The 25,281-nt window shown below is 37.9% G+C and overlaps 2 protein-coding genes across 3 annotated transcripts in view; one reads left to right on the top strand and one right to left on the bottom strand.

The window, feature by feature from the left end:
• Positions 1-10,882, top strand: part of ACP1 (acid phosphatase 1) — a 23,349-nt gene extending 12,467 nt beyond the window's left edge. The window contains exons 4-6 of one of the 2 annotated variants that reach the window (XM_052809200.1): positions 2,812-2,873; positions 5,191-5,296; positions 6,206-10,882. In XM_052809200.1, the coding sequence (XP_052665160.1) occupies positions 2,812-2,873; positions 5,191-5,296; positions 6,206-6,283 (246 nt within the window). In that variant the 3' untranslated portion in view covers positions 6,284-10,882. The remainder of the gene's footprint in view (positions 1-2,811; positions 2,874-5,190; positions 5,297-6,205) is intronic. The other variant, XM_052809199.1, reaches the window with a different exon arrangement.
• Positions 10,088-25,281, bottom strand: ALKAL2 (ALK and LTK ligand 2). Its single transcript, XM_052809201.1, has 6 exons — positions 25,000-25,281; positions 23,834-24,165; positions 21,297-21,350; positions 21,105-21,185; positions 18,643-18,709; positions 10,088-10,762 (listed from the first exon to the last, which is right to left on the bottom strand). The coding sequence occupies exons 2-5, from the start codon at positions 24,090-24,092 to the stop codon at positions 18,645-18,647; spliced, it is 459 nt and encodes a 152-aa protein (XP_052665161.1). The 5' UTR covers positions 24,093-24,165; positions 25,000-25,281; the 3' UTR covers positions 10,088-10,762; positions 18,643-18,644.

Below are 25,281 nucleotides of genomic sequence, written 5' to 3'. Positions count from 1 at the left end.
GACTTTGTCAAATGGTCTCTGCTGATTCTCTAAACTGTGGACCTGATAGGGTCTTGTAGTACTTCTGGAAAGAGAGGGACTGAACAGTGTAGAATAGGACTTTTCAGAGTAGTCACATTAGTACAAGTAGAAGTGTATTTGTTTCACTATTAGAGACAAACTCAAGGATAGAATTTTGTGTGTGACTTGTTTCAGAACAGATTAAGGAGGATTTAATACAGAAGCTGCAGAAATAGAGAGAAGGGATTTATCTTCTGTTGCCTTCCAAATGCTGTCATAAGATGACTACCTCATGCAATTATCCTCTTCACTCCTGTGGAAAACTGTTACCCACCCAGTGAAAGGCACTTTCTTTCATGTAATTTTGTGCATAATTATGATAATCACGGATTGTACCTTTTTTTATTCAAAACTGACATAAATGCTACAAGAATGATTTATGTAAGAGAGAATGTTAAATTGGTTACATCCTACCATCATATACAGTGATCGTTTAAGTGAAAACTGAAGTATAAAAATAAGTGTATATCTTTATATATAAAATAAAGAGTTTGTTAACATTTTAGTTGATGGTAGGTTGCTGTATGTTTATGCACCTGCTGAAATTCTCTAAGCTCTTAGTCTTCATGCACAAAACAGATAGGTATTAATCAGTTTCACTTTTATTCATGCTGAGGCCAAAATTGATTTCTGTATGACTCATACCGTGCATTTGCCTTAAATGCGAAATTGAGATTAGAGGAAGGTTGTATTAAAACACTGTTTCACAACTGAATAAATTTGAGGACTACTGCCTGTCTTTGGTTTTTACACACAGAAAAGGAGATTTCCCTTCTGTAAACAAAGGGAAATGTTTAACAAATAAATTTGAGTGATCGTGTGTTTCTCTATTGATGGTCTTTAATAATGGTTATATGCTATTTTTTTAATGTAAAGTTATTGTTGTCTGTGTAGTTCCATCCAAAGGTGACTTCCTGAGCTCTCCACTACTCTTCTCAAAATGTACATAAATTTTTATGTCCTCAATTTCTTCCCCCCAAATACTAGGTTTCATAGTTTTGAGGAATATCTTCAGTTCACTAGAGTTTGCTCAATTAAGCTTTTTGTATCCGATATTACAGTAGGGCTTAAGACCACAAGCTTCTGGTTCATAGGGTAATAACTGTCAAGTTGTCAAGTATACAGAGAGTGTGGGAAGTGTGGCAGGTGTGTTTTTCCTTTTCACTGGTTTTTATTCTTACATATGTCTGTACTACAAAGAAATCTATGCCCACGTATTTTCACAGGGGCCAGTGTTTAGCTGTGTATAGCAGTCAGAAGCAGCTTGTAGAGGTACTGCTTAGAGTTGCCAGGAAAACAGAGCTATTTCCACTGCAAAAATATTTTCGTAGGTCAAAGGCACTGCATGAATACAGCAAATATTTTTACAGTGAAAATAAACAAGTCTGCATTAGTTTTCACCGTTAACCCTTTCTTTTCAAATGCTCCCCCCACATATCTCACCCCTTCAGTTCTCCTTGTGTGGAATATTTCATTTATGACTTTAGTCTGGTGATAATTTCTGTAGGTCTTCTCTTACTCCCTGTTACAGGAGCTTAATCAGTATCTATTTGCTGTTTGGACAAAAATAAGTGGTTTTTTTGCCATCTAAACCTTTTTTTTTAAATGTGTAAATAATTTTTACAACTTAAAACTCTGACTTAGAGGATAATGTATTTTGCCTTTTTGTCCATTCATTTGCTTACTCACTTCTTTAGCCCATCCTTCCAAGAGACACCTGCCAGAAAAACCTGTACTGAACAAAATTTGCAAGTTTCTTGGTTGTGATACTACACATAGGACTATGCATGAAATGCAGTCTTCATGTGAACTCATTATAGATTTTATTCCCTTTATTCATCCTCATTATGGACACTTGGTTCAGATATCTTATACTAGCATCCTGTGCATTGTGGGTGTGGTCTGGGAAGTTTTTACCTGAAGCCAAGTCTTAAATGTAAACTAAAATATAATTATACTTGTAAAAATCTGCAGCCATCCTTATTCCCATACAGATAGCATTAGTACTTAAGATAGTGGTTTATCTGCAATGTTTGCCTACCTGACTCTGAACTTGGATCTCTGAATGTAGTTTATGTTCATGTTTAGGAGTCAGTAAGCTACAGGAAAGACAAAGAACAGATGGTATGATGGTAGAAAGATGTACAATAGATCCCAGTTTTTTTCACATCATACCATAAATTTTCTGAACTTACATGGCCTAAAAGACTGTGAATGCATTTGTTTTTAAGAGATTGTAACTCATACCATCGTACTTCAGCTTTGAATTTCACTTGGTATCTTTTGCTGTGTAGTGACAAATTTCTAGCTTGGAAGTATTGCAGCTGATTCCAGGGTACATACATTTTTGTTTTCCTATCAAGAAGGTAATTTGTCTATATTTTTATTGCCTGCTTTCCATGATGGGAAACCTGCTTTAGTTTTAGTAATTGGAAAGCATTAGAAATGTCACTTGTAATGATGTTCTAAGTTGATGCATGAGATATTTTTAAAATAAAAAAAATTATTGGTAAAATAGCTAACTTGGTTGGGGTTTTTTGTGGAAAACTTGCAGAAATGGATAAATAATTATGGCAGAGTATATTTAAAATGCCTTAAGTTATTGTAAAAGTTGATGAAGGTACATGGTTTTATTCTTTCCACCTGCGTCTCTTTAAATTTTGTGGTTCTGATTTATTAAAAAATACTTTTTCCCCCCTTTTTATAAATCAAATACAGTTTGTAGGCTAAAGCACATATTTTTAATTCTAGGTTACTAAAGATGATTTCCAGTCTTTTGATTATATACTTTGTATGGATGAGAGCAATCTAAGGTAATGTATGAAGAAATGGAACAAATTCATATGGATTACTTGTAGTGATGTCTCTTAAGTCACTTTGAAGACAGATGTCATGTTTTACTGCTTGGGTTGTCTTGGGTAGTTTTGTTTTGTGGGTTGGTTTTTTTTGTGTGTGTGTGAATGATATCCTAATAGATAGATTCTTCACTTCTACTAAGTTTAATGAGCTAGAACTGAACGGTTTATTTCTGTGATACATGCCACTCAAGGATTAAGGACATGGAAATTTAGTATACTTTGTGCTATAGATGTGCAGCTGATGCCTGTGTAGTTAAGAATGAGGACATACTGTGTTGATCGAAGCAATCTGTTTTTCTAATTGCATGGGATCTAAAAGACACTGTAGAAACGTGGAAGGGATTAAATATGGTGTGGGTTTTTTTCTTTTTCAATAGAAATAGAGTGATCTCTGAAATAAGTAATGTTGTTAGCTGGCGCAAATCTTGTTTGTTACTGTTAGCATTGTTCTACTTAAGTGCGTCTTTGAGACAATTCATGCTTTAGAAAGATTTGGTGAAGTAGCTGCCTAGTGTGAAAATTTGGTTATCATTAGCAAAATTTCTACTTAATTACATACATCTTGATGATTGGGGTTAAGGGGCTGAGCTTTAATAAACTGCAAGTGTCAAAATGCTTGTAAGGACTATTACCTGTAAAGGTATTAAAAAAAAAACAAAAACAACAACCAAAACCAAAACACCACAACCAACAACAAACCAAAACCCAAGTAAAACCCTATTAGTAGCACGTAAAGACTTTTAGAAGCAGTACCACTTAACTGATATAATTTTGTTGAATTTTCTAGAATGAGTTGCATGACCTCTCTTACACAGCCTGCATGAATGAAGGGTATATAACACTTGGCTTGATTGCAGCACGTCAGGCAAAGACGTGACTAGACTTACTTCTATTTTCACTTGAATTCTTAAATGGAAACTTACTTCTGTATTAACAATTTATATGATATGAGCTGCAGAGCAGAAGAAACGTCAGGACTACAATAGGGATGTTGCTACTGCTACACTTAAGTTTCACCTTAAACTTGCACCCAGTTCAACCATTTTCCCTGGGAACGCCTGTTTGTAGAACTAGGAGGACAAGCTGATTCCAGGTATTGATGGAGTGCCTGTCATATCAGAAAAGGAAGATTTGGGACATCTCTCTTCCTTAGTACCAAAGCAGCCTGGCCCTTTCCTGTTCATTAAGCGGTATGCCAAAAGCCTCAAAGAAAATGGTTAGATTTTTTTTTTTAATAATAAACAGCTAGAGAATTTATTGAAAATCAGTAAATTCAAGCAGTAACTTCTTAGTTGATAGAGGGGTCCTGATATTTGTTCAAGGAAAAACAGTATTGTGGTCTCACTGCTATTTCTAAACTGTCTGAAATAAATTTCGTAACCAGAATTAATTGATAATTAGAATTTAAGTTCTTAAAACTGATTATGCTTATGACTAAGTATTTACAGGTTTTTTTGCCTTCTTTTTTTAATGCTGGGTAAGTAAAATGATTTGGTATGGAGATGTGTAATATTAAAAGAATTGAATATGTTTTGGCTGTTCAGCATTGTGAAAATCATAGTACTGAGCTGCTTTTAATCTGAAGATGATGCGAGGTACATTTTAACTGCATTTGGGATAATGGACGGCCATTTGTAAGTAGATGGAGAAAATACCATCTCAAAACCAGTATGTTTTATCAATGGGAGGCAATGTAGAAGAAAGAGGATATGACAACTGATGAGATGTTATAGTATGTCAAAGGGAAGACAGATCTTGCTCACCGATTTACCATTTTCTGTTAACTGAATGTAGCAGGGCTTCACATGAGTTAGAGGCAGTATTGAAAGAATTTGCGGCATACCAATTTAAAACACCAGGTTTGGACAGATGGGAGAAGCTTACTCATACTTCTGGCAAAATATCTAGATAATTTTCATTATTTTTGTTCAATACAAGCTAAAGGTGGATATTGAAAGTAGTAATGATTGATTTGAGAAAGAATTCAATGAACTTACTGTTAAAAAGTTCTGTTAAGCCTTAGGCCAAGTGCCTGACGGCTTGTTTATGCTCTGAATTAAGTTTATGTATATGTCTTCCATACTCAAAAAAAAAAACCCATACAACAAGAAACAAATGAAAACAAGCAGCACCATAAAGAGTCCACAGAATTGACTGAGTCCAGATGCATATTGTTTTCCTGTGTTCTCTAGAAACAGTCATGAGCATCTCATGCTGATGCCAAAAACATTCTGAAGAAAAACTTAGGGGAAAATTTTATTCTCTTTTACAGAGATCTGAAAAGGAAAAGCAATCAAGTTAAAGACTGCAAGGCCAAAATTGAACTACTTGGAGCTTATGATCCACAGAAACAACTTATCATTGAAGATCCATACTACGTATGTGTAAGAAAGTCTTTGGGTGGCTTGATTAAAAGTTGTGTATGTCTAGTATATAAACTTTCCAGATCCCACAGTTGACATGTGACATATAATCTGATGTTATACAAAGCCAAGTGTAAACATATTTTTTTTTAATGACTTAACAAAACAATATAAATTATTGGGACAGGAAAAGAAAACATGTCTTTATGCTTATAATAGTTATTTAAATTTAAATAATGCAATGCACCTATATTTTCAATACTGGGTGAAGCCCTGGTTGGTCAGCCTCCTTGCAAAGAGGATGTAATCAGGAAAGATAGAGACAAAGACATGGACTGAGATGGTCAAAGAAGTTCAATAATACCAGCCAAGAGCAACCAATTAGATTAAGATTCTTCAGTTTAGGAAAGATAAGTGGATGAAGATGCAGTAGTGTTCTATAAAATCTTGATATCATGGGAAAAGGTGAATAAGGAATTTCTGTTCATTATCTAAGAAGTAGAGAATATCAAATGGTATTAGTGGGAAGCGGGTTCAAAACAAAAAGAGGTTGTAGGGGTTTTTTTCTCCACACAGTGCTTCATTAAACTGTGAAACTCAGCATGACAGGTTACTGTGAATGTAAAGAAAAAAATAAATGGCTTATAAGGGCTCAAGAAGTGAAGGGAAGAAATACGTGAAGGAAAGTTCATCCAGGACTGTTGAGTACAAAGTCACAATGTTTGGCTTTGGAAGTTCCTGAGCTGCAAGTAGTTCAAATCAGGGACAAATATGCAAAAACTATCACCAAGTATTTGTACTGTTCTTATTCTTCCCTAATGTCAGTTATTTGCCATTTCTGACAGCGGGAAACTAGTTTGCAAAAATTTTTTGTTTGAGCCAGTATTGCTATTCTTACGTTCTTTTTCCTTTGTTCTTTTCTAGGGGAATGAAAAGGACTTTGAAACTGTTTACGAGCAGTGTGTTAGATGCTGTAAAGCATTTTTGGAGAAGTCTCATTAATGCTTCATCATTTTATTTCTAAAAGAAAATAATTAGCTTCTCCTGAAATATGTAAAGTTTACTTGATTGATGTATTTAAATTGTAAAATTACATCTCAGTAGGTTCAAAACTTTTTCAGTTTAATTCTATATTTTAGCTTTTCTGTCATCTAATTAAAAAATATAGCAAAGTTTTAATTGGATTAGATGATCAACCATTTTGTCACACTTCAGTGTAATAATGAAGTATATCACTCAGAATAAATTTATCTGTAAACTCTTCCAGTGCTTTCTCACAAGCACTGCAAAAGTAACATCTTGCTTCTTCATGTGCTATACTAACTAAACTGAGGTCTTCTTACTGTGCCCTTAGTGAGTTCATTTAAATCAACTTTCTATGGGAGTCTGCGAGGTAATAGTTCATGTATGATAAGTTAGGCCTGTCATCCTAGTATCATTAGACAGCCTTTGGGCTGAAGCTGTTTCACACTGAGCCTACTAGACTAAAAAACTGCCTGCCCCCAGAGAGACATTGCTCGTAGCACTATTTCAAAGCTTAAGCAAGCAAAACCACTGTGTGTGTCATCAGGATCCTGTGAAAATGTTTTTTTATATCAGTTTAAATGCTCAGTTATTCAAAGAAGAAATAATTTTTGTTCTATTACATTTTTACACTAATTAAGATGAACTCAGTTCAGAAATAGTGATTGATGTTAATAGGACTTCCTTGGCTAGTCTTCCTTTGGTCTTGTGGTCAATTCCTAGCACACTGATACAAGTACGTGTAACAGTATTTACTTTGAGGACAAAAAAGGTCATCTTAAAAGCCTAAATGTGAAATGTACATTTTGTATCTCATAGTAGTAAAATACTCAAATCAATGCAATATAATCAATGAGAAATTTGCTATAATCCCAGTTCCTATGTAGGTGTCGGACAATATTTTCAGATTTACTCAGGAGAATGGATAGCCTGTCAACAGTGTTCTCTGAGAGTATAGTTCAACCTGAAGACAGTCCATCTGTAACATAATACAAAGTTAACAGAAGGCCAGTAAGTAGAAAGTTCTGCTCTTGGACAAAAGTTGAATGCTTTGTAAAAATTCATGCCTGTTTGTCCGAACATCACCTTTCCTTTCTGCCTTAGAAATGTAAACGTACTGAGATCAGTAATGTAACTGATATTCTTATTTTTAATAATACCAACATTGGTATGAATTAGCATTACCACATTATTTGTAAAACTGGATCTGTAAAACTTGCTTTCTCATTTATTTAGCCTTGTTTTTTTCCCTGTCTGCCTTCCAAACTAGTAGAGTAGTCTGTATTTGTCACCTGCTCTCCCTTCTGGGAGAGGGATGCATTTCAATAGAGGACCCTGTCATTCCTGGGGAAGGAGGAATCCTGGTGTCACTCTGCGTGTGCTGCAGCCTGCACAATGGGGATTAAGTTTCCTGGGACTCTTGCTGTAGAACAGCTGTGTTTGTGTTAGTGAGGTTTCTGTTTTGTGCTAAAATTTCAGACATAAAACTTAAGAACCTACTTAGAAAAAGGCAAGGGGTAGATGGAACACTTAAATACAGAAATTGGGTTCTTTGTGCATTATTGCATTACCAATAGTTTTGATTTTTAAAGAACAAGCTAGGAATTTGCAAGTTAATAGCTGTTTTACTTCAGGGACAAAGAGTAATATATATATTTCAGGTCAGATCAAGCACTGACTCTGGAAAAAATTATTTTCCACTTATGAATGCTTTGACAAAATAAATGAGGGAAAATGATGGGCAGTTAGGGACAAACAATCTTAAATGTGGTTTTATGCACTAACCTCAGAAGTGGAAGTATTTAGGCGTAATCTAATGTTACTCTCTGCCAGAATGACCATGTAAGATATTCCACTGAAAGTAAAATAACTCCGAAGATTGAGAACATGATGGTTGGTGCTTTCCCATTCATGGCTGAGTAGGAATTGAACCTATAGTTCCCTGCATATTAAAGCTAAGATTTAAAAGTCTTAAATCTTTACCTTTGAGCTGCTGGGGTAACAGAAGAGGAGATAAAAGGGTATGGTTGTTTACCTTCACTAGGCTTAGGAATCTTCCTGTAAAGTGATACTAAGTCAAAACTATTTGTGTTAAATTCAGTTCAGATTTAAAAGTTTCAGCCTTGAGGTATATTTTCAGCAAGTAATCTATTGGCTAAATAATTCACTAGCTGTATTAGGAGGAAAAACCTGATTGATTGATTTGATTTTATCTTTAGTGGGTTTCTTTTGGAGGAAGAGAAGGAGAGCACCATGGTATTTTAGAAGAATTTGTAGAATACAAGAATACAGAACAGGAATTGCTTTCAGGAAGGACAGTTGTACAGTACCGTTATTTGGGTTCCAACAGAAACAGTGAACATAAGATTAATACACAAATTGTGGATTGTACAGATGACTAAGCTCTTACGGGTTTAAAATACCACTCATGAAAAATGTAATGTTGAATGAAAAAATACAGACCTGATTCCTCCTCCTTCCCCCTCTCCCCCACCACGGCTTGTTTTAATTTAGGTAGTAAGCATATACCTAAGACTAAATTAAAAAAAATCTTTTATAGTATAGTTGTATCTTCTGTCAAAGCATGCTGACTTCTGCTAAATCTAGAGAAAACTTACATGGGATTAAATTATTAATACTCATTTATCAAGCCATTAAATAAATTACTTTTTTCCTTTTACAAGGAATTTTTTCTGGAAAGTTTTTATTTAGCCAGATTTCAGGTGTTCTACTACAAAAAGAAAGATTTATGCTAATTTAAACTCCCATGTTAAGTAATATGCTGTGATCTGATGTCAGCCAGTGGAACCACAGAGAAGCACAGAGTTCCATGCACATGTTTACTGCAGATTAAGCAGCTAAGTGAATCTTGTAGCAGTAGATCCCTTTAACTACCAGATTTTCGGTATGCATGTATTACTTCCATTGAGAAATGAAACTTTAGCATTTAGTCATCACTGAAAGCAAATAAAAAATATGTACTTCTCCCTTACTAAATACAGCCAAGTTCTAGGATGGGATTTTGTACTTCTGCCATTTTTTTTATTTTTTCTTCTAAAGAGCTAGATGCTGATGGCTCTTAAGTGTATTTCAAGAATCCCAGCTCCTAGCTATTTCTCAGGGTAGGGAGGGGTGTGTTTGGTTTTGTTTTTACATTTTGTGGTTTGAATTGAGGATAAAATGGAAGCTAAATGCCTGTATTAAAATAAAAGTACCTGAGGTTCATCTATAAATGACACATAAAAATTTTCTTCCTTTTTGAGCCATTTTATTATGACAACTGGATTTAATATCTGATTTAAGGAAGAAAGGGAGATGTGTATCAAGGCTTCTTGAGTAAGTGTTCACTGACTCCTTAAAAATTTTACATTACTAAAATGATTTATTGGACATATACTGATTATATTGCCTTGCAGTATCATGAATAGACTGGAGATTTAAAAAACAAACAAACAAACGAAAACCCAACCAAACAAAACCCAAACAAAAAAATCAAAACAACTGTTTGTCATAAAAAAAGATTCAAATTTATAATGCTGTAGAGAATTGGAGTAGCCTTGTGGTCTGGGCATTTTGCGAGACTGGCACACACAGATCTGTCCGTCCTCACAAATCCACAGAGAGCATCCAAATTACTGGACTTCTCTGAGGTGGGTGTACCTTTCTTTCTTACTCTAGTGAAGTCTTACTGGAAAGAGGCTTAAGTGTGGATAAGTGATAGTAGCTACTGGAAGATAGCTTGTTTATCTGTATTCAGTGAACAGAAAGCAAACTGAGAACAACTTAATACCAAACACTTTATTACTTATGCTTGTTATTTACAGTATTTACATATTGCACGTTTGCTGGAATGTTTTATACATTTATTATATAAAGAAAATTAATGGCAGCTTGTGTTTGTGTACAAAATCCATGCTCCACAGTCCCAAAAAATATGTCTACTTGGAATTACGTTCCTGTTTGTCATGCAATTTGTACTCCTAGGGTACAATGTGACCCCAATGCAAGTCTGTTTTAACCAAACTTTTAAAAAATTGCATAAGCATGAAGGATATCAAGTGACCACAACTACTGTGGAGCAGATCTTTAGTAGTTCTAGATATACAAACAAACATTCCTTAAAATTGTAGAATTAAGCAATAGAACATCAATTTTCTTGGTGAAATATTTGTGTATACATAATTTTTGGCAGCATTACACATCAGTTGTAAAGTGTGTTTTTAAGTATGGAGCATTAAGTACTACTGGCAGTTATGCTACTGTAAAGAATGTCAATCTGCAAACTGTTGACGACATACAAAACGCATGTTAAAAGAATTATGGGAAGTAGTCTGTCAATCTGCAAAAATAAATCTCTTGTTCACAATGGAATATGTTATAAAGGTAGTAAGTTCTATTTCCCTGTTGGTTTCCAAGGCACTTCTCTTGGTTCTTGGTGTTTCTTTTCATGGTAGTAATCTGGTGGATAAAAAGAAAGAAGAAGATTGCCTTTCATCATTTTTATACTCACATACATGTGTTTAAGAATGCATTTGTCTCATTGAAAATAGTAAATAAAACCAGAGAATTTAGTAATAACTTTGGAAAGATCCAGTAGTGCATTTCTGATTTAGCTCAGTTTATTTCATATCAGCCTGACTGCTAAATTACTGTTTTGTTTGTTAATCAAGGCTGAAATTGGGAAAGCGTCCCTTTTTGTGCTCGTTCATTTTAGGTAGACAGATTTGGAAAATACAGTTCTACCTATTCAAAACGTGCTCGTAATTACGTTTAGCCTGTTCCTATTAGTGCACCTGTGAAGTCAAAAAGTGAATAAACCTCAAGGATAGTATGAACAGATTGCAAATTTCTGTCTTAATGTCTTGGTGTCAGGAAGCTGTTGATACGATGCCCAGTAATATGTATCTGTCAAGGTAAGGTTTGAAGGATCTGGGAAGGATATGATGTTTCACTGGGGCCCACTAGTGAAGAAATTTGGACTCGTATAAACAAGAAACAAACAAGTAACTTTCTGAGATGCGGTCATATAAATATAGCCCCTGGGACATGCAAACACTGAGGCAACACAAACTGTGTAGGAGCTGCAGTGGTTCAGTTTTCTGCCCATTCTATTAACTCCTCCCAGAATAGTATCTTGGAATGAAATCAAAAGCATTTCTATGACACTGGTATCAAAATCACTGATACGAAATTACAGGTTTCCGCATTGCTTATGTACGGATATTGTCTATACTCTAGAAATGTTAATTCAAAGGTTGGGCAGTGAAGGTTTCCACAACCCTTTTCCCCTACACCTTTAAGCCTTCTGAGAAAATATAACGTGACCATCTCTGTGTATACATATCTAGAAATCCATCCTCTCTCCAGTAACTTCTGAGTTTGTTTTCTGCAACTGCATTTTCTAGACAGGTGACCACTGAATGCTCCAAGTCTCTACCCAGTTTCATGTGTTTCTAAGACAACCTGTTAATGCCCTTTTTTTGAAGTAAAAAATGCACTATGTCTTATTAGTCAACAGGAACTGCAGGGGTGAAACGCACTGCTCTTGCACGCAAACAGATTCAGCTGAAGCTTGTGTCTCATAGACACCAGAAGTCCATGTGGGAGATAAAAAACAGTGGTTCTCTGATACCAGACTTCTGCCAATGACATTTTTCAGTTAAAATTTTCATATTGTCTGTCTGAACATACGTAACTGTCTTTCCTATGATCAGTGTGAATTCTCTGATATTTTGAGTTTCTCTACGTTTTCTACTGCTTAAGTATAATTTGTAATAGAATCATTTGAATGCAAAGTCAGTCAGACTTGACATAATCCATTGGAAATCAAGCTATTGGTGCATACAGAAGTACTTGTTAGTAGTATTTAAACATTTAGTTTTGCAGGTTTTTTTAAAGCTATTAGGAAATGTAATAACATTACAGAAAAGCTTAATGTAATTTAGTTTTTTTCTGGCTTTTCAGATAGGACAAATACTTTTTTTTTTTCTTTTTAAATATCCTTCCTTAGAGGGGAAACTGACATAAATTTTCCTTGTCTTGCATTTTCATCTAGCTTACTTTCTGTATGTATGCCCCTGCTGTACCCTATTTAAGCTGTGATGTTTAAAAGTGATGTTTAAAAACAAATTAACATGCTTTTGGTTTCATCAGTGTGTGGTACAACTGACAAGTTAAACACTGAGAATTTAATAAATAGTTTTTTTCATTACTAATACTACTGGGAATATGTAGCTCACTGAGGGTGAAAAACTGGAAGTGGATAGGAAGCTCATCTGTCATCTCAGCTATACCTGGTTTTGTATGGATATCTGATCAAAAGCTGTGGGTCTTAGATTCCCAGTTCTCGGCTAAATTGCAGTTTCCTAAATCCCTGGCATTTTCAGAAACCCTTGAAAAGGCCCCAGATTTTTAGCACTGATCAATCTCTTGTAATTTTATTTATTTATTTATTTAATTTCACGTAGTCTATGTTATATGCATCAGCAGAGGAAAATTGGAGTGGAATTTAGCTGAAGGATGGCAGGTAGTCTTAGTGGAGATCCTGAATACAATTTGACTAGTCTCTGTTGAGAACATAGGTAGCTATACGACTCCTTCCTCCTCTTTCATTTGATTCTTAGTTCTCCTTTGCTAATAAAAAGAAAAAAACCAAACCAAAACACAAACCCAACCAGCAACAGTAGCTGAAACCAACCCAACCACACAATTGTTCCAATTTTAAAAAGCACAAATGGAATCTCTTGTAAAGGCATATTACAGCTTTCCAAATTTTGTTCTAGTCATTATCTATGCATGATGACAGAGAGAAACTCTGTAACGGCTCATCTATATAAGAGAAGAATTTAGTGGTTTAAATATCAATATAAACTTCAAAATATTGTGTCAGTAGGATTTTGTAGCAGAACTTCCATGTGCTAAGATCAAAAAATTCCTTCCCCAAGTGTGAACACACAGGTGGAAGTCTGCTCTAATGTGAGCATCACATCAGAGATCCATGCATCGAAGATGTTAAAGCTCTTAATGTTTCAGCTGGTGCTAGCCACAGAGATCCCATAGTAAGGAAAACTCAGAATTGCCTCTCAATAAAGTTGGGCTATGCCACACGAGTAACCATGTACGCTGGCTGCCTCTTTAATCCAAAGCAAGAGTTCTGATGAAAGTCATAAATTAGTTCGTTACCTTGGGAACTACTTCCTGTCACCAAGCAGAGGTGATTGAACATGTCATGGGAAGTTGAATATGATGGATCAAGCTATGCTTTCTAGAAAAAAAAGAGTCTGCCTTCACTGAATAATATGCAAAACCCACATCTTAATACCACCTTCACTTCTTTTATGACATGAAAGTGTCTGACATTTCTTGATTGCACTGGATGTTAGTCAATAAGAAACTGTAAGGGAGAAAGCAATTAAGGGCTGTTGTTTCCATTGTTACAAAACACTGGAAGCAAAACTTAAGAGCCCAAATATTATTTTGGTTTAAGAATAGTTTGCAATAATGGATATATGATACAGTGTACAGGAATGGGATATTTAGTGTGGTATTTCAGTTTTCTCTATGTATTTAAAGTTTCCAGGTTTATCTTGTATTTTCAGCTTTTTTAATATATATTGCTAGTATGGTCAATATGTCTTGAGGTGTTTACACAGATTTTTCTGTGTTCCAAAGGAAATTTCAGTTATCAGTGTGCTTTAGCTTATTAGGAATTTTATACAGAATCTTTGACCTTCCTGTGTAGATATATTTATTCTTACTCTATCATGTACTTTAAGCAAGAAATACTGTATCTATTGCTTTTCCTTTAAATATTATTAATTATATCTGCTTCTCTAGGAAACAAGCAAGTGGTAAATTTTTTTCATAGGCTTTTTATAGTGTATAAAGCTCGTTTTCTCTGCTTAGCCTGAGATTCCTACTACTTGTACTAGTCTTGTATTTATTAGTGTAGAACTGTTTGTGTCACTAGTTTTATTTTGTTCATTGGAAATAACTGTAGAAACTTTAAAAAAGTTGAAAATACATAAATATTGTCAATACAGTAATTAGAAGAAATCTTCAAAACGGAAATATGTAATCATACATAATAATGCAGTCGTTGGTCCTCGAACTACTCCTTATGGTACAAGGAGGTTTTAAGCATACATTATGAGATCAGTGTTGGTCTCTAGCAAACACTTAAAGAACAGATAATGGAAAAGGGAGGGCACCAACAGTAGCACCTGCAGTTTTCAAACAAAAGCAGTAAAGTCTGAATGACTGTAGCAAAAGTGATTGTAACAAATGCTGTCAAAGGGGCCAGATTTTCTTTTCCGCATTCATCACCATCTGTCACAGGAAATCTGCAAGATCTGAATCGGGAACTTTAGGTGAAGACTTCAGGAATCTTGTCCCTGACGTTTCTTACCTGCTGCAGATACGGACAACATAACGGTTGTTGGATGTATCTGCATGGGGTGGAGCAAAGCAAGCATGGACTATGGGAACTATTAGGAAACTGGGAGAAGAATGAGGCTGAAGAACAGAACAAAAAAGAGCATCAAGGACAGGACATAGCTGTGTTGAACATGAGAAGGAGAAAGTGTTACAGAATAAAACTACTTGGAGACGGTGCTGGTGGCAACCAGGGAACACAGCCTGGGTTGCTGATAGGAAAAAAAAACCCAAAGGGACTACAAAGGACTACTGAGTGATGTGGTAATACAAATATATGCTGCTCTGGCTTCACTTGTGCAATCTCAACAAGTAAAAGGGCTTTTACTGGGCCCCTGCATTGCTTGTATCTGTGGGACAGGCAAAATGTGAACATACGCTTTAAAAAAAGAGACAGAAGATGGAGCCCAATGAGAAAAAGTGAAGACTCCACGAGACACGTGGTATCACACACACACCCTTAGGTACGTATTGTGACAGTCATAGATGCCTAATTCCTGTTTTCAGATCTTATTTTCTTGTTTGATCTTAGCAGTGAGTTTCAACATCTTGTGTGCTTTAAAGCTATGATAGTCCAAAATGCATTTTAAGTACAAACAAAACCCAAATCTATCTTTTTTTTTTTTTCTTTCTTCCCACCCAAATTGATCTCTAAACATGGACAGATGTCCACGGATCTGAAAAATGCACGAAAAATACTAGTTTTCCAAAGTATCAAAAAGCAATAATTCATGTATAGCCCAGCCCACTCATAAGCCTCCAATAAAACGAAAATCAGCTACTGAGCAAAACAGGAAAATCTAATTTGTTAGGGAAGAAAATGTAGGTGTGGATAATTAAGCATATGTTATTTTACTAGTTTATAATATAGGAGTTTAAAAAGATTCTTTTAAATGTATTTGTGATTACAATTAATATAAACAGTCAAATTCTACTTGTGAATTTAGACCTTTGTGGAGTAGTACCATGAAAGAAAATTTCGTTATCTTAATATTCAGGAGTTACTCTGAGCTTTAGAACTACTAACTTGTAGCCTTATGGCAGCAACCAGAAGTGTGTACTTATTGCCAGACTGTAAATAAACCCTTCTTACACGAGAGCGCCACCTTAAATAAGAAATGGCTTCGAAATCCTCTTGCTATGTATAAGTGGTACTATGTTCAAAACTTTGAAGCTTCTTGAAAACACCTTGGACTAATGGTAACTGTGCACTTTGTGGAGAAGAAAGATGGTTTGGTAAGTGGAAAAATGTAAAAAGAACCCATTTTTCTACAGCTCAGTCCATGAAATGATGAAAACAAACCAAGCCTTGCATTATGCTTTTCTGTGAGAGAGGATCTTACCCACACGAATTGAACTGATGCAGTGGAAAAGCTTTGAGGAGACAGGATGCTTAATTTTATGGAGACACCTGTGGATCTCAAGGCATAAGAGGTAGAGAACAGCCCTCCTTTCTACTAATAGAGGTTGCTTAAGAGTGCTGATACTATTAATGATTTGTCTCTGTGTGGAGAATAACAGAAGCGGAGGCTTGTTACTCACCTTGAAACATGCCTGCTGGTTGAGCAAAGGAGTTGTTTGGCAAAATGAGATGGACTTTTTTTTAAATTGACTCCACACTTGAGATGTGGACTAATTTAGTTACCGTTCCCTCATGTTATGAGTTTGTGTTTGCATGATAGGATGTAAAGATACAATAAAAATTTCTAAGGAAAGGGAGAAAAGAATTCCCTACTCTGATGTATCTGCCTATTAGTATTGGTAATAACGTTATTCACCTATCTTTCCCAGGTGAATATCATTATAGAATAGCTAATTTTTTCCTTGCTTTCCGGATTTTACAATTGAAAGGTTGAATCCCTGGCATTTCTCCTAATTAGATCAAAGGATTTACCTATTTGCTAACTTTTATTTGTCCTAATACCATTGTATTAATTGTACTATTAATTAATTGTTTCCACGATGCCATCCCTGAACACACGGTGTATGGATAAGAGATTCCTCTCCAAGGCTGCATGTTTCAAATTAAGACGACAAGTAATATAACAGTTATTGGATATTAGAAACATTCTGCATTGAAGTTGGGCTAGTTTAGGTTTATTTTAGGAAGTCAAGCAGAAAATACTTAAATGTTGAGGAGTTTAGCGTAAAGTCAGGATGCCGAATTACATCAAATGATTTAATATATTACCTCTGCCCTTGCCATTAGAAAAGTCTTTTCTAATGTCTAGCTGGAATCCTCTCTTGTTGCAAAGCAAAACAAATGATGTCTTATCCACACTGGGTAGAGAAAATGGCTTGTAGCTACTTTTTATGAAATGGAATAGCTCCATCATATTTCCTGCAGTCGTCTTTTCTTTAGATTAAATAATCCCAGTTCCTTTTATCTGTTCTTGTAAACTGAGTTTTCTAGGTCTTTGGTCATCCATGTTGCTGCTCTTTGGACTCTTACAAGAAGCACCCATATGTCTTCATGGTGTCCTTAATTAAATACAGTATTCCAGCAACAGTGATTATTTCAGGTATTTTATAAACAATGTTCCTATTTATAAATTCCAGTATGTTGTCTTTTTTCAAGTGTGACGTGGTTGACATGCTTAGTTTGTGATCCACTACCACCCCTACATTTTCTACAGAACTATCTGTCTAGCTGTTCACAACTTGCCATGTGTTTGGGCAGTTGATGACTCCTGCGTGACTTTGTAATTCTGCTCTTTCCTTTAAATTTTGTCCTGTTTTTAGACTATTCAGCTAATTTTCCAAGATTATTTTCAATTTCAAGATTGTACTCTATCATGGTTGCTTCTCCTACACTACTGTCATCCATAAATACACTGTGTTCTATCACCCAAGTTATTTATGAAAATATTGAATAATACCATACCCATAATGAAGCTGTGTGACTCTGCTCAATACTTTTTTCCAGTTTGACAGTGAAGCACTAATAACTTATTTGGGGTTTTTTTCCAGCCATTCTTACATTTATCTTGATCGTATTTCCCTAGCTTGCTTGTGAGAATACCATGCAAAACAGTGCCAATGCTTTAAAAAAATAAACTAAGATGCTTAACATGTATTGCTTTTTCTCACTGACTTTCTCCACAACGTGTATTTTGTTAGAGAGTTAAAATATCTTGGTTTGACAGTATTTGTTACTGACAAATCCATACGGGTTATTACATATGCCTTTGTCAGAAGTCACATTTTTGTCTCAGGTAAAGGTTGAGGACAGAATGTAAATTAGTCCTTTTGTAGTCTTACGTGTTAGTTTTCTAGAAATACAGATAATTTGGATGTACTTGTTTGGTTGGCTGGTTGGCTTTTTTTTTTTTTTTAACTTTGGTGCATGGTGAAATTCCCACGCAATGAAAATCCCAAGAAATCCGAGTAGCTTAAAGTTAGTTTATCAGTGTTACTAATAATACATTTTAATTGAATTATTATAAAAGCACCTGCAACCTATCTGCATTTATAAAGCTTTCATGTATATAGCTTTGTATATATTAACTCATACTAAAAGGTACACCATAGATCCACAGCTGCACACATAAAAGGGCTGCTGCTGCCAAAGCAGGCAATTGTGTACTGAGTCAACTTGAAAAATAAGCTACAGCTGTTGTGTTTTGTTCTGTAACAACAAATTCACTATCTCCTAACTGTATGCTGCTATGAATAATTCACAGCTAATGCACGTGGACTTTTATATGATGACTTTCCATAGGGTGTACCCTTTATTTATTGCCAATATTTGCCAGATTAAGCCAGTTACTTCAGGTACTCTGAAAGAGGAATACCTTAGCCAAAGGACAATTGTTATTATACTCCCATGAATTTTCATGTATGAAACACAAAATCCACTGCTTTGCTATGCAGTAGAATGTCATTACTGTTATGAAAAAGCTTACCTTTATCCTTCCATGCACATTGGGCTTACTGCCAACCGAGTAAGAAGCCTGGCACATCTTTTATAGTCTGTCATGAAAAAAGAGCATAAATAGATTACTAAAGTAACTAATTTTGCCTTTAAAAATCAAAATTGATAACGGCTTGCAAATTATTGTTGTAATAAAGTTCAATGAACACCTTAGTTTGCAGCAGTATAGAAACTGGCTCCTTGGACTTAGAAATGGAGTGTGTAAAAATTGTGTAACTGAAAGCCATGTCTAATGGCACATGTAACTATGCAACTGACTTCTGCATATGTACTATCTATAAACAAATAGCATGAATGTGGTTGGAGGCTCTCCAAGTGTATATATGTATGAAAATTTATACATCTGTGTTTGTGCTTAAATGTGGGATCTAAATGTGACTGCAGTATTTTCATACTAGAGGAAGAGTAAGTAGTGCTCATACATCTTTGAAATCCAACCCTCAGTGAGCAAGTCTATCAACTTAGTATTAAGTAAAGTAATGCAACTCTCCAATAAATTTTCTTCCTGGAAAAACTGTTAAATTAGGCTATATCTCCTAGTCATGGGAAGGTTAAGTCCAGCCTGAGTAGGTGATCACATCATACAAATTCACTCATAACTGTATGGGGTTTAATCTTAAAACTAGTAAAATTGTTTTCTCCACAGTAGTCCTATTGTTAGTAGTTCTTATTTTAGGAACCTTCTGCTTTTTGATGCATTCATAATAAGGGGCAGAAACAATGCAAAACTAAAAAATTGATCAAGATTTATTTTTCTTTAACGTGGCAAACTGAAAGCAAATATGGTGAAAGTTGGTTATGGACAGACAGCAGAGTAAATTACTTTTTAGGTGTCTATGCTACTATGCTGTACAAAGTACTAGAAAGTATGCCAACACAATGCTTTTGTACTGGCTACCACTGTGTTGCAGTATCATAGATGCTTTTAATTTCTTTGTTGTTTGGCCTTTGAATTTCTACATAGAATGAACAGTATTACCGGAAATCAGGGTATGATCAAAAAGTAACATCATACTGTGCATGAAGAATTAAAGCTGGTTGTTTACCTCATTTTTCTAGAAGAAAGTTACTTTAAGGAGATGCTAGTCAGTCCAGTCTGGTGACTGATGTTGATTTTCGTTAGGCATTATTTCATTAATGAGTAACTACATCTAATGTTTCCTAGAGATGCAATGTTAACAATCCCTAACTCACAGCATAGATATGCTGTAATTGCCATTCATACAAATTACGCTCCATTATCCAGACATTATGTTGGTGGGTATGTCACCTGTCAGGAGGAAAAGGCTAATTCAGACTTTAAGACCAACTAGTTTTTAGGTTCACAGCTTGGAGTACTCATTAGTTCTGAGTCAAATGATGTTTGTGTTGCGATCCTTATGAAGAAGGTAATACAACCATTCGCTTGTTCAAAACAGACTAGTTAGGAACAACTTCCATCTCCATCCATGTAAATGGAACGTGATCCGGTTAGCCATTATCTATAAATCCTTATCTTTCAAAGGTATTCCTAATCTAAAACCTTACAAATAGGGAAAAAGTCTGAAGTTCTTACCAAATATGCCTTTAAAATACATTGGGCTGAAATATTTATTAATACTTGAAACTTGGAATCTGTAACTCTTGTTTCTATTCCCAGCTCTGCTACTGACCCAACTGGTTGACCTCAGACAAGTAAAATAAAATGTGCTTCCATTCTGAAGAGGCTGTACTAAAATAGCATCTGCTTACTTAACAGGCCCACCTCAGTATGAATCTGGAGTCACATCTACTGACTAATATCAATGTTTGATTATTTATTTTATTTTAATTCTCTGTGCTGCCAACACTGATGAGGTATCATAAGCTGCATTTGCTTATTTGTCCATCAGCACTTTTTTTTGTTTGTTTTTACTAAGCCTTAGAACGTACACTTTTGTAATTCACTGAAGACAAGGGTTGCAAAGATTCACTGGCAGCATCACTGGTAGATTGGTAGCTGAACAGTCAAAATATAAAATGTCTATAAAATATGTTCTACATAAATAATCAATGAAAAGGAAATAGCCCCACCTGGATTTCTGATCCTATCTTGAATTTGCAGCACTAAAAATAAAATATGAGAGGTTTGCGAGAGGAATCGTGTTCTTATGAAAAGCAAACACCCTTGCTTTGGAATGAAAGAGGCGTATACATCAGTACCTAAGGAAGCAGTGTTTACAGCCATTCTATGCAGTTTATTTGCAGTGAAAAAATTGAGTTTCTATTTTCCCCAACATAATGCTGATGCTGTTCTAGCAACACTGTAAAGCATACTTAGTACATTTTAGAGCACTCCAAATTCTTCACTGCAAGGAATGTATTCTAATATAGTGCCACTACTGGTACCTCATAGAGCTACTAAATTTTAGAGTTTTCTGTAGTTTTATGAAAGTCTCTGGTTTGGGCACTTACATGCTGGGATGGTGCAGTCCCTTGTATTGTGATAAAGCCGATGAAAGTGTTTACTACATTTTGGGCTGAAGTAGAGTGGACCTGAAATATAAAGAAAAAATAAGTTATGAGTCAGCACAGCTCACAGGAATAGTAGTGCAGCTTATGGTACGTATGTGAAGTGATGGATACCAACGCAAAATTAAAACTTACCTGTTAAATGCTTTAAGAACTTGTCTTTCATCCTCAGATCTCTGGGAACTATTTCTGTTGGACAGAAAAAAGAATAGGCAGTCTGCTGCACTGGAACTATGTTTGCCAAGCATAGTATGAGGACAGGGAATAAACTCTGTCCAGCAAATACCACCATTACGTCTTGACAGATGCACAGAGGTCAAAAGTCCTTTGCATACAGTAGGCAAAGTGGCAAGCATTTGTTTTACATAAGAAGCCACTGTGAAACACACTGTGATGATGAAACAAGTAATGTCTGTGAGGTACGCAATCATTAACAATGATGACAATTAACTAAGAGTCAGATTTTAGCTCTCTACGAATTACATTATCAAGTTCATCTAGATTTAAATTCTTCCAGAAATTTTAGTTCATGGTTGCTCAGAAATAGCATGCTCTGCTAGCGGTAAAGACCCAAAGATACATCCAAGTTTGGGTTTGTGTCTTCTAATTCTCTTAGGCAAATGTATCCACTCTTCTGTCACAGGTATGTTTATACAAGCACTGTCCTGCTGTAAAGGTGAAACGGGATTGATCTACTTACAGGAATTTCCCCCCCCCCCCCGCCTTTAGCAGTAAATAAAATTCACAGGAAATGATCCCAAGCAAATTGCTCTCTTCTGGCTCCCTATGTTTGTGGTTTACCGCCTTGCGTTTTGTGTTCAGCAGATGGCAAAATGAAACTGGTTTACTGAAATCCATTTTAGCCCTAACCCTTGCTTGTGTCTTCCTGATTTACAGCTATCTTTGATTGCTTTCCGTTACGAACTCTATGCTGATAGCTTAGTGCTGATTGTGTATGATACACTACATGGTGCTTTATTTATTTGACCATAAATGCCTGAGCAGCCTTTTTCATTCCCCTGGCACCTCTTATCAGATATAAAGCAGAGAGCATTTCCATCCAGATCTGATTCACTTGTGAGGTTAGACACTTCTCGAAAGTCATTCTTCATTTACTTCTAACTTTAGTCAGTGTAAGTAAAATTGACCTTATCATATTTGACCTAATTATGTCATGAAGAGCATTAAAAACACACGTGCTTCACTCAGAAATTTCCCATGGGACAGGCTCACTGGGAAAGTGATGCCAAAGCTGAAATGAAAGACTCTTAAGCAGTAGTTCCTTTACGGAGTTGCTGGGAATAACTCCATTATAATAACAATGAAAAATCCTGCTTAGGAGTCAGTGACACTGCTACTAACTAATGTGCTCTGAAGTAGGTTTATTATTAACATAGATAACTGTTCAGCACAAATCAGATGCTTCACACCAGTACGCTGATGTAGGATGGGCAAAAACTATGCCCACGTTCCACGCTGAGTTCGAGAGTTGCGCAGATCAGGACTCCCTGCTTAGTCTAGCCTCTAACTTTTCAACATTTATAAAACAAAATGTTCTCGCTATGCTGATCTTAAGTGGAACAAAATTGTCTTCCTTTGTATATTCATTAATGATCCAGATGGAGAAGTAACACTTTCGTGACAACCACCACCAAATGCAAATCATGAAGATACTTCAATAAGAATGAAGAAAAGGTACGGGTGAAGCTTTATGAGATCAATAAAGGCAAAATAAATAGCATGCTAGCAAAATGAAAGCCAGTTTGGAAAAAGGTGAGTAGAGATCTACTGGAAAATATTCAGAAAGTCACTTTCAGCAGGAGAGGTAAGATGAGCAGCAGTAATGCTGTAGGGGTTTGGGAGTGACAGCGAGCAGTAAATTAGATATGGCAGCAGGAGAAGCCAAATCAACTTTCAACTGGATGCACAGAAGTACATCACGAAACTGAGCGGTAACTATCCATCACTACGTGGCTTGGTACGACTCCTTCCGGAGTGCTCTATACAACCCTGAACATCTTGCAAACAAACCTGGGCTTTTCACTGGGAGGTTAGAGAAGAGCCAGTCAAATGAGTAGAAGGATGACTGCAGGAGTGTCTCAAATTGGTGAGAGCTTGTACAGTGACAGTACTCCTCTGTTTCAGTCCCCTAGTATTTCAAAGGTGCTACCTCTGGACTACAAAAGGGACTAAGAAATGGGGCAAAAAGTTTAATGAAGCTGAGCTGGAGGCAAGACTTCTAGATGTGAGATCTACAAGCACATACTATAGTCCTGCAGGGGAACTCTTGCTAGTCATTTCCAAGAAACACTTAAACCAAGCACATTTTAAAAAGTGGTAAACTTCCAGGAAAAAGCGTTTTCATCCCTTATTTCTTTGATCTCAGCCCATTTCAGTCTTTTCCCTTATTAAAAGGTTTCATTCAAAGCCAACACACAGGAAGTCGGACGTTCAGTTAAGCACATTATCCAGAGAGTAAGAGACTCTAGAAGCAAATGGAGTTTTTCTATTCCAAATCTGCCATCTGTGTCTGTTTCTGATACCAAAGGGAATCTGCAGGTATTTTGAGCGGTGAATTCTTGACATAAAATTAGTAACCTGATGTGATGTCTCATGCACCGAGGCGCCCTAGATAAAAAAAAAGATCTCCTAAGTCATGGACTGTGACTTACCGACTCTCTGCTCGTCCTGGTATCCTCCGTAGTCAGCCACTTCCCTTCGATCTAAGTTATAGTCGTGCTTGGAGAAGTACTGCACCCCCCTGTCCTTCTCCAGGTGGTACCTCTTCAGTTCCTGAATGATCTCCATGATCAGATTTAAGAGACTCTGCCTGTCCTTCAAATCTGCGGAGTCAGTTTTCTCTTTGCAGTACCCTGCCGAGAGCATTAAGAGCACCAGCCCCAGCAGCCCAGGAGACCTCAGTCCACTCATTGCAGTCTGACCTGAAGGGTGCACGAGCAGACGAAGGGGCAGGATCCGCTGCCGTGGGAGGCCTCCCGTTTCGCTGGAAGAGAAAACCGGGGGTGGCTCGGAGGTGGGGAGACTCACGGGGGTGAAGTCGGAAACGTGACGGGAGGGAAGCGCGCAGACCGCTTCGCAGGCTACATGCGGGGGACCGCGCCGCCCCCGCGACCCGCGGGCAGCCTGCGGCCGCGGAGCGGCGAGGGGGTGCCTCGGCGGGACCCCCCGCGCCGTGCGCCCCGGCGGACGGAGCAGATGCCCGCTCGGCAGGGGCTAGCGGCGCGCCGCGCCCCGCCCGCGGGGCGACAACTTTCCCCGAAGTTCTTTGCCGGAGAGCCGCGGCAGCTGCGCACCGAGCGAGGCGTCCCGTCCCGTCCCGTCCCCCCCGCCACTCGCTGCGGGGCTCCGCGCCGGGGCTGCGGGCAGGAGCGGCGGGACGGGCGGGGGGGCGGCTGAGGGCGGGGGGGGGGGGGGGGCAGCCGTCCGGCGGCGGGGCAGGCAACGCCAGCCTTGCCCGTCTCTGTCCGTCTTCCCTCCCAGCTCGGGGAAGGGGCGCGGGCGGCCGCGGCCACCTCCGCGGGGAGCGGCAGCCGGCCGCGGCGGGGGACGCTGCCTCACCCCCGGAGCCGCTCGCCTTCGGGCGGCTGACGGCCCCCCTCCGCTGCCCCGCCGGGGGGCCGGCTGCCCCGCGGCGGGTCTCCCCCGGCAACTTCGGCGGGCGCCCGCCTCCCGCCCGCCGGCTGCCACCGGCGCGGCCCCGCAGTGCCGCCGGCCCCGCCGCAGGCAGCGCTCCGGCCCCGCGGGGCGGGAGGGGCGGGGGCGCGGGGCGGCAGCCGGGGAGCAAGGGAGGGCTGCTGGTCCTGGCCGGCCGCTTTACCTGTCTGTCCGTCCCAGAAGCCGAGGCGTCTTTCCCCCCGGGAGCCTCTCCCCGGACGGCAGCAGCCCGCGAGCGGCGGGGAGTCCGAGTTTTCCGCGGCTGGCTGGCCCGCCCGCCCCCCTCCCGTCCCTGCGCTCCCGCCGTAGCCACAAACTACTCCATCGCCGCCAGCCCCAGCGCAGCCGCTTATATAGGCTATAGGATGGACATGAGACGGCAGATAGTATCGACTTGGAAGTGGGTGGAAAACAATAAAAGTCCACTTGGCAACCTCGGGAGCGT

This window comes from Harpia harpyja, chromosome 15 (genome assembly GCF_026419915.1).
Source record: "Harpia harpyja isolate bHarHar1 chromosome 15, bHarHar1 primary haplotype, whole genome shotgun sequence".
In the NCBI taxonomy this organism is placed as follows: domain Eukaryota; kingdom Metazoa; phylum Chordata; class Aves; order Accipitriformes; family Accipitridae; genus Harpia; species Harpia harpyja.
The sequence above is the reverse complement of the archived record's forward strand: the minus strand, read 5'-3'. Positions and strand labels throughout refer to the sequence as shown.

Excerpts from the sequence above, each read along its gene's own strand:
- ALKAL2 (XM_052809201.1), bottom strand. The coding sequence starts at position 24,092 with ATGAGTGGACTGAGGTCTCCTGGGCTGCTGGGGCTGGTGCTCTTAATG. Across the intron at positions 21,351-23,833 it reads CCAGGACGAGCAGAGAGTCG|AAATAGTTCCCAGAGATCTG; the intron begins GTAAGTCACAGT and ends TCTGTCCAACAG. Across the intron at positions 21,186-21,296 it reads GTTCTTAAAGCATTTAACAG|GTCCACTCTACTTCAGCCCA; the intron begins GTAAGTTTTAAT and ends TTTATATTTCAG.